At 43.2% G+C, this 15,756-nt stretch overlaps 1 protein-coding gene across 1 annotated transcript in view; it reads left to right on the plus strand.

The window, feature by feature from the left end:
- Positions 1-15,756, plus strand: part of LOC126475429 (uncharacterized) — a 314,386-nt gene that overhangs the window by 248,404 nt on the left and 50,226 nt on the right. Inside the window, exon 8 of the mRNA XM_050103279.1 lies at positions 6,882-7,056. Coding sequence (XP_049959236.1) covers positions 6,882-7,056 — 175 coding nt within the window. The remainder of the gene's footprint in view (positions 1-6,881; positions 7,057-15,756) is intronic.

Genomic DNA, 15,756 nt, shown 5'->3' on the forward strand with positions numbered 1-15,756 from the left:
ACTAACGATGACAAATATTTTTCTCTAGAAGTACTTCACACAAATGGCAATATATGCTTAAAATGCAACTTATCAAATCACCAACAACAACAAAAAATTGTATTTATGTGTTTTATGTTCGAGTCACCTTAGCGTTTACCGAAAAAGAAATCGACTTTGGGTGGTAATCGGTGGGCAGAGAGAGATAGAGCTTCAAGAAATTTAAACTGAAAATCATTATTTAAGTAAAAAGGTTTTAATATAACACATCTTTAAAATTGACTAAAATTTATTAAATATTATGTCCTAGCCACAGATAATCCTGAAAATTTGTGCTTGTGAATTTTAATAGCTATGACAATGCAGGTAAAATTTAAAATGAAAAAGGTGGGACGCATACAATAGGTAATTGATGTAACAACAGTTCACCTAAGTCGCTAAAAATCTGAATGCACTTCAAATGACATGAACTGTTCTGTGAGTTTATAAGCGACAGTCACTCTCTACACTCCTTACTATTACATGTAGCATGCGCCCCATGGTTATGGTTTTCAATCTTAGAAGTATTGTCATAGCTGTTAAAAACTGACAAGCATAAATTTTCAGGTCTATCTTTATGGCATTAGGAATCTTTATGGGGCTAAGAGAGATTATGTAACACGTTTTAGTTCGTTTTAAAAACGTGTAATTTCAAAGTTTTTTATTTAAATAGTTATTTTCTGCTTTTTAGTCTCGTGTGTGTGAAATTGTACAATTTATATAAAACATTTTGACGAGATAACAGAGACATGTGGTGAATTTCAGGTTTATTTCGTTCTCCTTTCAGTTGCCTAAGACAATATATTGATTCCTCCTACATATAACTTTCGAAAATAACATGAATGTAAAAATTAGAGAAAATCAAGGCCACACGAAGGTTAGCAGCAATCGTTCTTAACTGTGAAATATTAGCGACTGGAATAGGAAAACAGGGGAATACCAACAGTACACCAAGTACTCTCCCACCACATACCAGAACAGAAAGCGATTTAGTATAGGGGTTGTCTTCCTCTTTTGAGCTAATCTGACAGTTTCATGTCTTTACCTTCTCAAGAAGTTAGTTTAAAATTAGTTGCAAAATTTGTACCGAACACACAGACTGAAAAACAAAATACCCTCCGACAAGCTCAGACTCGAAAGCGAGTTAATATTAAATTCTCATCCGATTCTCAGCTATGTTGAAAGTTTCAAGTGTCTAGCTTATGGGGAAGTTACTTCAAAATCAACTCCAAAATTTGTATCGACCAGACAGGAAAACAGACCTAATAAAACCGTGTTAAAAATTGGTTGTTCATATATATATATATATATATATATATATATATATATATATATATATATATATATATATATACAGGATGGTCCATTGATAGTGACCGGGCCAAATATCTCACGAAACAAGCATCAAACGAAAAAACTACAAAGAACGAAACACGTCTAGCTTGAAGGGGGTAACCAGATTGCACTATGGTTGGCCTGCTAGATGGCGCTGCCTTAGGTCAAACGGATATCAACCGTGTTTTTTTTAAATAGGAACCCCCATTTTTATCACGTATTCGTGCAGTACGTAAAGAAATATGAATGTTTTTGTTGGACCACTTTTTTCGCTTCGTGATAGATGGCGCTGTAATAGTCACAAACGTATAAGTACGTGGTATCACGTAACATTCCGCCAGTGTGGACGGTATTTGTTTCGTGATACACTACCCGTGTTAAAATGGACCGTTTACCAATTGCGGAAAAGGTCGATATCGTGTTGATGTATGGCTATTGTGATCAAAATGCCCAACGGGCGTGTGCTATGTATGCTGCTCGGTATCCTGGACGACATCATCCAAGTATCTGGACTGTTCGCGGATAGTCACGTCATTTAAGGATACAGGAAGCGTTCAGCCATATGTGAAACGTCATTCACGACCTGCAACAAATGATGATGCCCAAGTAGGTGTTTTAGCTGCTGTCGCTGCTAATCCACACATCAGTAGCAGACAAATTGCGTGAGAATCGAGAATCTCAAAAACGTTGGTGTTGAGAATGCTACATCAACATCGATTGCACCCGTACCATATTTCTATGCACCAGGAATTACATGGCGACGTCTTTGACCGTCGTGTACAGTTCTGCCACTGGGTAAAAGAGAAATTACGGGTCGATGACCGATTTTTTGCACGCGTTCTATTTAGCGACGAAGCGTCATTCACCAACAGCGGTAACGTAAACCGGCATAATATGCAGTATTGAGCAACGGAAAATCCACGACGGCTGCAACAAGTGGAACATCAGCGACCTTGGCGGGTTAATGTATAGTGCGGCATTATGGGAGGAAGGATAATTGGCCCCCATTTTATCGATGGCAATCTAAATGGTGCAATGTATGCTGATTTCCTACGTAATTTTCTACCGATGTTACTACGAGATGTTTCACTGCATGACAGAATGGCAATGTACTTCCAACATGATGGATGTCCGGCACATAGCTCGCATGCGGTAGAAGCAGTATTGAACAGCATATTTAATGACAGGTGGGTTTGTCGTCGAAGCACCATACCATGGTCCGCAAGTTCGCCGGATGTGACGTCCCCGGATTTCTTTCTCTTGGGAAAGTTGATGGATATTTGCTATCGTGACCCACCGACAACGCCTGACAACATGCATCAGCGCATTGTCAATGCATGTGCGAACGTTAAGGAAGGCGAACTACTCGTTGTTGAGAGGAATGTCGTTACACGTATTGCCAAATGCATAGAGGTTGCCGGACATCATTTTGAGCATTTATTACATTAATGTGGTATTTACAGGTAATCACCCTGTAACAGCATGCGTTCTCAGAAATGATGAGTTCACAAAGGTACAAGTATCACATTGGAACAACCGAAATAAAATGTTCAACCGTACCTACGTTCTGTATTTTACTTTAAAAACCTACCTGTTACCAACTGTTCGTCTAAAATTGTGAGCCATATGTTTGTGACTATTACAGCGCCATCTCATTCAAAGCGAAAAAAGTGGTCCAACTAAAACATTCATATTTCTTTACGTACTACACGAATATGTAATAAGAAAAATTGGGGTTCCTGTTTTAAAAAACGCAGTTGACATCCGTTTGACCTATGGCAGCGCCATCTAGCATGCCAACCATAGCGCCATGTGGTTTCCCCCTTCAAGCTACACAAGTTTCGTTCTTTGTAGATTTTTTGTTTGACGCTTATTTCGTGAGATATTTGGCCCGGTCACGATCAATCGACCACCCTATATATATATATTTCAGCATCATATATTACACTTTAAAAACAAACCAAATAGTTATATTTAATACCACAAGTACGAAAATTTGTATTTAGCTAAGTAAATAGATACATTTTGAAAATATTATTATAAATATACGTTTTATTCACATCCCCTTGAAATAAAATACTCGTTCTTTATTTATCTGTAAAAAAGTCGTCAATCCTGATCACGGTTCATAAGTAGCCGAAAAGGTTGAAATAGTACGTAAATAAAACCACTCAAACCCGAGGTGAGAGTGAGAACATTCATATAACTGCTGGAACCGACAGATATTTGTCAGTCGGATATCTTGCAGTGAATTAAACCGCTCAAACCAAATGAGTGAGTGAAAACATTCATATAGCGACCTCAGACGGCAGACACTTGTATCAGTCGGTTGTCTCGATTGGAAGTCAAACCCGGTCAGTGAGTGAATACATTCATATAATGGCAGCAACCGATGGAAACTTCTTTCAGTCGGCTGTCTCGGCCGGCCGGTGTGGCCGTGCGGTTCTGGGCGCTTCAGTCTGGAACCGCGTGACCGCTACGGTCACAGGTTCGAATCCTGCCTCGGGCATGGATGTGTGTGTTGTCCTTGGGTTAGTTAGGTTTAAGTAGTTCGAAGTTCTAGGGGACTGATGACCTCGGCAGTTAAGTCCCATAGAACTCAGAGCCATTTGAACCATTTGAACAATTACAGTCCGCGATGTTCTGTACTGATCCCTATCGTTAAGACGCTTATGGCCAAGACAGATCACTCTCGGTGACGGTTTACCCGAATCGAGGCTGTCACAGCACACCCTTGATGCAGAGTCACCTGAAACGCCCAGTGGATCTCGAGTTCGAAGGTCCGAGCGTCGGACAGTCGCGGTGCGGCCAGCCCCTTTAAATTCACTGACATAGAGTGCATTTCAATCTTTCGGTCGACTGTGACAGCAACGATATCAAGTCACATGACATAGGTAAAAATCCATAACTTACTTTTTGAAGTCCGCTCGTATAGATGGGCGTACAAAAGTGATATTTTTCCGCAGCGAGTTTGTTCTAAGAGAGAGTCATTTAGATTGACTGCGTCGGCTAAGGGATACGGGAAATGAGGGAAGTTTAGTGGGAAAGGCAGGTATTTAGCTGTAAGGGGTGTGTACAGATCAAAAGCAGACGAATGATTTGTTGCTTTTGTAGAAATGCCATTAACTGCCTTTTGAAGATTGGTATGTTTTTCTTCTTTCTCGTGTATTGAGGGAGATCATTCCAGAGCTTGTTCCCGCTGCTGAAAAGAGCCTACAAGGCTACCGCGCTCAGTCGCCGTATGTGACTTCGTCCAGACGCAGGACTTGTCCAGAAATGAAAGTGGCGAAAATGGGAAATCCAGATGGCCAAACGTTATGAAAAAGTAGCGTTTCTGCGGTGTATCGGGGGACGCGCGGAGAACATATGTTGGCCTAGTTAAGAGGTAGCTGTTGGTGCACAGGAAAGAGCAGAGGATAGTAATCTGACGTTCGTGGTATACGCCCCTGTATCAGAAACTAATTTATATTTTTTAATGTTCGATTTTTATGTTACTTACACGGTTAGTGAACTGATATAATCCTCAGTATACTGTATTAATTAATATTTTCATAAAATCATGAAAAGGAAAGACAGAGGAAAATCAAGGATTGCAAATAGGTTTCAGGGAAGGAACTGTAGGGCGTACACGAGAACCTCTTGTACAAAATTAGATACCTTTATTTTTCACAGTTGATGATTTAGACGTGCTGGGGTGATGGTTCAAATGGCTCTGAGCACTATGGGACTTAACATCTGAGGTCATCAGTCCCCTACACTTAGAACTACTTAAACCTAACTAACCTAAGGATATCACACACATTCATGCTCGAGGCAGGATTCGAACGCGCGACTGTAGCGGTCGCGCCGTTCCAGACTGAAGCGCCCAGAACCGCTCGGTCACAGCGGCCGGCGCTGAGGTGATAGTCGTCGTTAAAACAGGGGAAGCAGTAACTGTTTCGGCACACGTTATAAACGCCGCGTTTCTACAATTACATGGTTAACTTTCTATGGGAAAATGAACCTGGTTTCCTTTCATAAAGGTTCTCTCTCATAGCAAAGTTTGGAAGTAAACAACGCGCAACGTATCATTTCCTTAAATACTGGCGGGCATAGCTGTTGATCCACTCCTGTCGGAATATGATTTCGTTATTTCTCTCTATGGGTCGATTTTACTTGCACGAGGAACCTACTGTTCACGTGCAGCTGCCGAGGACTAACCGAATACGAAGTCCTGTACACTACAATTACAATCCTTTCTTACAAATCCATTTGCAATCCCAGATTTTCCTTTGCCTTTGCTTGCGAGTCTTTACGAAGATATTAATAAATACAATATATTGACAATTATTACGGTGTATTTAAGCGTCAGTAACGCAAAAACTTATTCTTCCAATCCATCTGTGGCATGAATCAGCAAACCAGTATTTAGTAGTATTAGTCGAAAACAGTTTTGGTTGCAATTTTAGTTTTTTTATCAACTACGCGTTTCACTTTATTTAGGCATCTTCATGTTGATCTTAATTTGGTATTTCTTAGGATGATCCTTTAGACAGTGCAGCTACGGGGCGTCGTCGAGTACATCAGGCCAACATCGCCTTCGTTAACCTCAGTAAATACTTTCTAGATGGACATGAGTGACTCCGAGACCTGCTTAACGAGTTCACGTTCAAAGGAGCAAATAATGGAATAAGATGGGGCTTAAGTAGTTAACATAATGTACCACAGCAAAAATTTATAATAAAAATGTTTCCGTAAAAAGACTGAAGCCGATGAATCTGAGAATACTATTCTGTACTCTTTCTGCTACTCCAACCGCTGCCTAGGAACAATGATAACATGAATAGCTTATGCATCGCCCGACTCACGGCAAAAATGCTACCTTTTCTTTTTTCCTAAAGGCTTGGCCCGGGCGTGGTCGGCACTTGGATGGGTGACCATCCAGGCCGCCATGCGCTGTTGCCATTTTTCGGGGCGCACTCAGCCTCGTGATGCCAACTGAGGAGCTACTCGACCAGATAGTAGCGGCTTCGGTCAAGAATACCATCATAACGACTGGGAGAGCGGTGTGCTGACCCCATGCCCCTCCTATCCGCATCCTCCACTGAGGATGACACGGCGGTCGGATGATCCCTGTAGGACACTCGCGGCCTGAAGACGGAGTGCTTTTTTAAAGGCTTGGCCATCTAGAGTTCCCTTTTCTGTCACTTTCATCTCTTGTCAAACACTGCATCTAACATAAATATGGACGACATCGATTGAGTGATGAAGTGGGATAGAAAAGATTTTGCTATGATTGGAACAAGTATTTAAGCTGTGCTGTTCAGACAAGAGGTTTATGGTTGAGGAGATATATGGGTCTTCCAAATGGCAAAATTCGATAATAGGATCGTCGTAGATATAAATAGTGATTACGATCGACTTGGTAAACAGATACTGAGTTCGACATAAAAGGTAAGCGACAAGCGTCTTTATGGAGCTTTGTGGCTGCCGTGGCGAGGCTGCCGGCACTAGCACTTGAGCGCCTGCGTCACGTCGTCGCTTTGCAGGGGGGCGGAGCCGGAGCTGCGCCGTGCGTCGGGCGCGCCGCGGCGGCCGCCCTCCGTATCGTTGACCAACTTCGCGAGCGGCGTCGTCGCCTTCGACAACGCACTCACCGGCGCCGACGCCGCCTCCAGCGACCAGCAGATCGTCCAGATCATGCAGCGGCGCTCCCGCCGCAGGGTGAGCTGCTTCCATAGCCACATGTTTCCTTCAACTTTCATCAGTTGTTCTGTATGCAATACTCAGAAAATTGTGTATACTAATAATAAATTGTAAAACTGTCGTGTCTGTCTGCTCATCTTTGAATACGATAATTTCCAAAGCTATTTTCGAAGGTATGTTGTATGTCAACCGGAGACCTAGAAACAGAGGATCCGTCCCCGCTGCAGCCGCAGTGGTCCACAACCCCACGACGACTACCGCAGTCCACTTCATCCCTCCGCCGCCTCACATCGAACCCAGGGTTATTGCGCAGTTAGGCTCCCGGTGCCCCCCCCCCCCCCCCCCCCGCCCCCCAGGAAACGTCTCACACCAGACCAGTGTAGCCCCTATGTTTGCGTGGTAAAGTAATGGTGGTGTACGCGTACGCGGAGAACTTGTTTGCGCAGCAATCGCCGACATAGTGTATCTGAGGCGGAATAAGGAGAACCAGCCCGCATTCGCCGAGGCAGATGGAAAACCGCCTAAAAACTATCCACAAACTGGCCGGGTCACCGGACCTCGATACAAGTCCACCGGAAGGATTCATGCCGGGGACTAAGCGCCCCTTCCCGCTCCGGAAAGCCGTGCATTAGACCGCTCGGCTAACCGGTCTGGCAAACCTTCCGGGATGTAAGGTCGTGGTCCATGAAACTCTTCAGCTCCTAACGTTTCGTCCAGAGCTGCGCTGGACATCTTCAGAGGGGTGTTTCTCCTCCGGTGAGTCTTGCCGACTGACGGGTCGGACGTCTGAGAGGTTTACCAGAAGATATGTCATCCGGTCGTGAAAGCTTTCATACTATAACCGGTCGGGCTTTCGAAGGTAGCTTGAGCATAGTTCTGGGCACCGTAAAGGCTTTATTTCATCGAAACAGGGCTAGGGAAAAATTAAATCCTTGCAGATTACAAAAATGTATACACTCGTATGTATCTATATGTTCCACATCTCCTCGGAAACTAACGGATCGTTTTCAGTTAAACTTGGTACACGTATCACTTGCTGTATGGCATGAAACTCTCTGGAGTAAGAACTATCTACGCATAGAATCGGTGCGGCTGGGGATTAAAAAAGTGTAGGCCTTTGCGCTCGAATACCCAGATTTTATTCATCCGGTATTTGAGAACGAGAGCACTTAGTGACATCCAATAAGTAACTGCAAACCTTTATGAAATTTTTCCTCACTGACACCCCCCCCCCCATACCCCCCCCGCCCCACCCAAAAAAAAAAAAAATTATAAAGGGAAGAAAGTTATCGCTCCCTAAACTTTAGCTGTTCGTACAGTAAAAAAAGCCTGACTTTTGTGACTGCTTTACTACTAACTATTTTCCTGAGACTTTTATAGACAGTGTTCACATATACCACTGAATGTACCTGCAAAATTATGTGACACATTGTTAAAGATATATGATGTTATGTACGAGGCGGAAATGGGCCTCATGGAGAAAAGGAGACCCATCTGAGTCACGTAATTTGACTCTTAGTCTGATCATGGGCATTTAATTTCACGCGTTGATCACGTACGCTGACGTGAGGATCAATCAACTATACTTGACGGGATGTATCTGGAACATCTTGGGTGATTAGAAAGTTAGTAGACAGCAATACAATTAAATACTTAGCTTTAATTCAGCATCAGCGATAAACGTCGGTCTTGACTTTGTACAATAATATTTACAAGTGCAGTTATAGACTGAACTGCGAATACTTCTTTACAATTCTGATTGCTTCACGTATATAGATCAATTGTCAATGCATAAACTGTATGTGGCGCCTGGCTAGGTCGCAGCTACTGACTTAGCTGAAGGCTTTGCTGACAAGCGTCTCTGCAAATGAGATCTCTGAAGCCATAACAAGTGAACCATTCCTACTAAAGTCGGCTGTAGAACTGGCCAGTGCGCTAGCTTGTCTCGTAAGACCAGCCGAGTGGCCGCGCTCGGTCTGCTAGCGTCGACAGTGGCGACTCGCAGGTCCGATGTGTACTGACGGACCGCGGCCGATTTGAAGCCTACTACTTAGCAAGTGTGGTGCCTTGCGGTGACACCAAATATGACATCATAAACACTGAGATGGATGAAAAACTACCGCATTATACACCACGTTTTAATTTATTATTACTAACCCGCAGAATCGATTCCAGGGAAATTGGGTTTGGAGATACGTTGAACCCTGAGGAAGAACATAGCCTACGTTATAAATTGTGTAGTACAGTATACTTACTGATCCGAAGAATATTACACAAATTAGGGAAACACATTTGTTCTTACTCTTGACATTTTTTAACTTTACAACATCTGTGAAAATGCTTGTCTTGCTTGAAATGTGGCACACGATACCATTCAAGATAATGAATACAATGCTTCTACAATCTCCAGTGTGTTTAAAACATGGTTCCACACTATTTGTTGCATAATGTACACATTGTCAAACGTATAGTTACGTCAGTAGCAAGATCCATAGATGCGCACTCCCGCCTATGCCCCTCTGTACGCATTGCACGGCACTAACACTGCGCATGCCGACGCATCTTGTGTTGCGACAGCTTGGGAGGCTGGAGTGCGCATAATGAGCTGCGCTTATCCAAACAGGCAGACAAGTGAGGGCAGCTGATGTTATTGCACATTCAGTAGCTTACTTAATTTCCATCACTCATCCCAACAAAACTACTGATATGCGAGCGCAGCTAGTTGTACAATGAACCCTATAAATATAATAAATGTGTGATAGTTCCTATAAATATCTCAAACTTCTCACCCACATATAGAAGTCTTACTGTTCAGGGCTAAGTGCAGAGTCTCCGTACTATTGTCAAACTAACAACGACAACATTATAGTATGTATGCCCCCAAAACCCCTCTCAAATAAGAAGCCTCCTATGCCCCCATACTGTAGCAAATTATCCTTCGTACACCATATTTTACAAGTAGTTCTTCCCTTCCACAATATTGTGCCTAATTTTAAACCCAATATGTTGACAGCTTGATAGCCAATTTTAATATTATCTTTCTGAAAAATCGTATCAGTTTTTTGTGAGAGATTCTCATAACATTTCACAGTAGCATATTTAGAAGCTTCATTTTGTTGCCTAAAGTTATTATTACTTAGCGCCATCAAAATTTCCGTTTCCATGACCGACTTGCACATCATCATGAACGTTACAATCAACTGACACCACCGCATTAGAACTTAACTTCGGTTAAGTTCATTTGGTGATGGCTGATACACATGACTCCATTACTCTGTATAAAGATTTCGTTTTTATCTTTGATGTTCTGGTGATGGGCAATGTCCGAAACGCACCAATAAAGTAATTCTGAACAACGGAGTAACAGTTATTTTAGCGACCTATGCGGCAGTGGATAAAGATTCAAAAAAGTATGAAGCCTAGTGTGTATGGATGTGTATTAATAGATAGTTGTTCTGAGTAACTTACATAGCTTGCTCGACACGTAAAGTGTACCTGCCGCCATGTAGTTGCTGCTGTAGTTCTTATGCAATGAGGCTACAAAAATCATGAGATAGCCATTTACATTCATACAAATGCCAGCAGTGTCGCGTACGCAAGGTATAAAACAGCAGGGCATTGGTGGAGGTGTCATTTGTACTCAGGTGAATTCTGTGAAAAGATTTCTGGCGCGATTATGGCCGCGCAACGGGAATTAAGAGACTTTGAATGTGGAATACTAGTTGGCACTAGACGAATGGGACATTCCATTCATGGAATCGTTAGGGAATTCAATATTCCGAGAACCCCTGTGTCAGGTGTGTGCCGAGAATACCCAATTTTAGGTATTACCTCCCACCACGGACAACGCAATGGCCGACGGCCTTCGCTCAACGACCGAGAGCAGGTCGTTTGCGTAGAGTTGTCAGTGCCAACAGACAAGCAACAGTGCGTTAAATAACCACAAAATCAGTATGATACGTACGATGAACGTATCCGTTAGGACAGCGGGGCGAAATTAGTTGTTAATGGGCTATGGCAGCAGACGACCGACGCGAGTGCCTTTGCTAACAACACGACGTCACCTGCAGCGCCTCTCCTGGGATCGTGACCACATCGGCTGGACGTCAGATGACTGAAAAACCGTGGCCTGGTCAGATGAGCCACGATTTCACTTGGTAGGAGGTGATGGTAAGTTTCCAGTACGGCGCAGCCACGGAGCCAAGTTGTCAACAACTTAATGTGCAAGGTGGTGGTGGCTCGATAATGGTGTTGGTTTTTACATGGAATTGACTGGATTCTTTGGGTCAACTGAACTGATCATTGGCTGGAAAAGGTTATGTTCGGCTACTTGGAGATCGTTTGCAACAATTCATGGACGTCATGCTAGCAAACAACGATGTAATGTCAGTAGGCCACTACTACTCGCGCCTGATTTGAAGAACATTCTGGACAATTAGAATGAATGATTTGGACACACAGATCACCCGACGTGAACCCCACAGAACATTTATGGGACGTAATCTAGAGGTCAGCTCGTGCGCAACATCCTGCACCGGCAACACTTTCGCAATTATGGAGAGCTGTAGAGGCAGCATGGCTCAATACGAGGTGCATTCAAGTTCTAAGGCCTCCGATTTTTTTTCTCCGAACTGGAAAGAGATAGAAATATGCGCATTGTTTTAAAACGAGGCCGCGTTCATTGTCAATACGTCCCAGAGATGGCAGCACCGTAGGGCAGATGGAATTTTACCGCCAGCGGCGAGAATGAGAACTGTTTTAAATACTTAAAATGGCGACGTTTTCCTTACTAGAACAGCGTGCAATCATTCGTTTTCTGAATTTGCGTGGTGTGAAACCAATTGAAATTCATCGACAGCTGAAGGAGACATGTGGTGATGGAGTTATGGATGTGTCGAAAGTGCGTTCGTGGGTGCGACAGGTTAATGAAGGCAGAACATCGTGTGACAACAAACCGAAACAACCTCGGGCTCGCACAAGCCGGTCTGACGACATGATCGAGAAAGTGGAGAGAATTGTTTTGGGGGATCGCCGAATGACTGTTGAACAGATCGCCTCCAGAGTTGGCGTTTCTGTGGGTTCTGTGCACACAATCCTGCATGACGACCTGAAAATGCGAAAAGTGTCATCCAGGTGGGTGCCACGAATGCTGACGGATGACCACACGGCTGCCCATGTGCCATGTTGCCAAGCAATGTTGGCGCGCAACAACAGCACGAATGGGACTTTCTTTTCGTTGGTTGTGACAATGGATGAGACGTGGATGCCATTTTTCAATCCAGAAACAAAGCGCCAGTCAACTCAATGGAAGCACACAGATTCACCGCCACCAAAAAAATTTCGGGTAACCGCCAGTGCTGAAAAAATGATGGTGTCCATGTTCTGGGACAGCGAGGGCGTAATCCTTACCCATTGCGTTCCAAAGGGCACTACGGTAACAAGTGCATCCTACGAAAATGTTTTGAAGAACAAATTCCTTCCTGCACTGCAACAAAAACGTCCAGGAAGGGCTGCACGTGTGCTGTTTCACCAAGACAACGCACCCGCACATCGAGCTAACGTTACGCAACAGTTTCTTCGTGATAACAACTTTGAAGTGATTCCTCATGCTCCCTACTCACCTGACCTGGCTCCTAGTGACTTTTGGCTTTTTCCAACAATTAAAGACACTCTCCGTGGCCGCACATTAACCAGCCGTGCTGCTGTTGCCTCAGCGATTTTCCAGTGGTCAAAACAGACTCCTAAAGAAGCCTTCGCCGCTGCCATGGAATCATGGCGTCAGCGTAGTGAAAAATGTGTACGTCTGCAGGGCGATTACGTCGAGAAGTAACGCCAGTTTCATCGATTTCGGGTGAGTAGTTAATTAGAAAAAAGATCGGAGGCCTTAGAACTTGAATGGACCTCGTATTTCTCCAAGAGACTCCAGACGATTTGCTGTGTCCACGTCAATTCGAGTTGCTGCACTACGCCTGCCAAAGGACGTCCGACACAACATTACGAGGTGTGCCATGATTTTGTCACCTCAGTGTATAGCCGTGGTACTGGCTGTGACGTCACCACTGCAACGAACTTGTGACGCCACACTAGTCGCCTTGTCCACAACACTTCACGAACGCTCGGCTCCATGTGAGGCTTACAGGGAATCAATGTGTAATTGAAAAGTGGCCGTGTGACATGGTGCGTCGTCATGATGCAGCATCCGCTTGTCTGCAACGTCCGGTATCACTCGATTCATCCTTTTCCTGAGTCTTGACCTGGTTGTAAGTTAGTCCTGGAGGAACAAATTCCGTATGAAAGGTACCCCCACTGTCAAAAAAGCAAATCAGCATTCTTTCGATCTTTTATTTGATCATTCGAACTTTTTTTCGGTCGAAGGGATGTCTCAATGTGCCACTCCTCACTTTGCTGCCTTGTCACAGCATCATATCAAAAATCCAGGATTCACTGCCTGTGATCACAGGACTGAAACATTCGTGGTCATTAGCAAACCACTCAAGGAGGTCAACACACATATTTCTTCGACTGCCTTTCAGCTCAGTTGTTAAGTTTTTTGATTTATTTTGTCTCAAAGCTTTCACATGTAAAAATCTTCGGCCAAAATTTGACGTACGGTGAAACTGTTTGACAGACCTCCCACCATTCTTATTGTTAAACGTCGGTCTTATCTTCGACACGTCCGACATTTTGGTCGGATTTTGAAGCCAAAAGTCTCCCTGAGTGAGGTTCACCTTCAACGTATTCTCTGCCTTCCAACAATGATTTGTGCCAGCGAAAAACTTGTGTTCTTGGTAAGGAATGTTCCCCGCAGGCTTGTTTCAACTTTTCAAAGGTCACAATCGCCGTTTCTACATGTTTAACACGAGACTTTATGGCATAACGTTGTTCTAAATTCCGCTGTTCCGTTTTCGTACCACACAACGAAATACAATTTCACTGACGGTGCTCTCAAAAGTCACGAGATAGCCTTACGCAGCTGAAACTCGGATTGAACTTATAGAATGAATGAATACACCGTCTAGATAAGTGGAACAACGCAGCGTTGCCAGATCCCTCGCTTTGTTGTTAGTCTCATCATTTTTCTCACACACCTCGTACATTTGTGTGTAGGCTTCAGCTGTCGAACTACACCTTCCCTAACTCACAGGTATCGTTCACAAAGAAGGCCACATTACCACCATTTTCTCTTCCCTTCCGCTCCGTCTGCACAAATACGGACCAAGTGATTTTATGCGCACCCTGTAAACAAAAGTACATAGCGGTCAATTACAGTCTGACGATTGTCTAGGAGCACTAGACCATGTATAAATGTTTTGTGTATTGAAACCTAGAATTTTTTTTCAGTCGTATCGTCGTAGAGACCTTGTAGTAGTTCATTGACTCATACAGTCATACACTGACAGCAATGTTTCTCAGGCAGATATGAACGTATTGGTAAATTTTTCATCAAAACATCACCAGTATTGGCGTAGCAGCTGGCTTCCTGGAATGAAATTCAAGCTCCCTAAGGAAACCAAGCGTATGACAGTAGAGTTTTTGAGTATTCTTCGAGAGTATTCTTCGAGCCCTTTAATATCCCGTGAAGCACTTGAGTTCTGAGCTCGTTATCCTTTCTGTTCCAGATCAGCATTTGAACTATTAAGACATCAGCAGAGCCGAAGGTCCAACTGTCGAATAGCATATGACATCATGAATCTGATGTTACAGATCAAAAATAGGAATCAGAAAGTTAGCATGTGCTGGGTAAAAGCACACTGTGGCATACCTGACAGTAAAACAATAGACAAGCTAGCCAAAACAGCCGTCTATGAAGGAGTGAGGGGACACGTGGAATCAACAGCCACAGATTTTTAAATCTTACGAAATCAGCAATGAGAGAAAAGTTGAACACAGAATGGCAAGAGACCTCCAAACACAAAGGCAAAAATTATGCCAAAATAAACCGGTGCTGATTCCTAACCTCTAGCACGAGAAAAATCGGTTCTGCAGAAGACTCACGAACACCACAAGGCGCCTCACATTCAACCACGGCTGTTGGAGGGAGCATCTAAATTTTGTTGCGCTGGGAGCATCGCTACAGTGCGAATATGGTGAAGAAGAGAATGCCACATCTTCTGGGCTGTATGAACAGATACAACGCTACAAGACACCTACAACGTCTGGTCACCGTCTGTTGATGTTTTCTGACGTTTCTCACCATACCACGCTGCTTGAAATATTTCAAAATATATATCATTTTATATGTATTTTTGTTGGAAGAGCGGGTAAACTTCTGGTATCATTCTAGTGAAATTTTATGTTTATGATTGTGTGAAACGTATTAAATCCAATGTGTACGTTGCTCTCCAATGTGTAAAACCTTACATGTAAGATGATAGCTGAATGAGTCCAAGTCAGATGCCAAAATAAAATAATAATAATTATACTAAAACAACACCAATAACCTCCACATCATCAGTTCTTTAAAAAATCGATCTCCATGTATAAAACTGCTTAAAACCTCAAAAATGAGTTAATGTGTTAAATGTTTGACGTTAATCACGTAAAACCTTCATCTTTGAAGATGAAAACCCCTAATTATGTTGGTGTCATTAGTTTCACGTTATTCATCCACAGAGTAATGAAACAGTTTAGAAAAGGTTTGAAATTATGTGTTATGTTTGTTGCAAGTCGCCAAGTGCTCTCATTCTCAAACACTTGATAAATATAGTCTGGATAATT

The sequence above is a fragment of the Schistocerca serialis genome, chromosome 4 (assembly GCF_023864345.2).
Source record: "Schistocerca serialis cubense isolate TAMUIC-IGC-003099 chromosome 4, iqSchSeri2.2, whole genome shotgun sequence".
Taxonomy (NCBI): Eukaryota; Metazoa; Arthropoda; class Insecta; order Orthoptera; family Acrididae; genus Schistocerca; species Schistocerca serialis.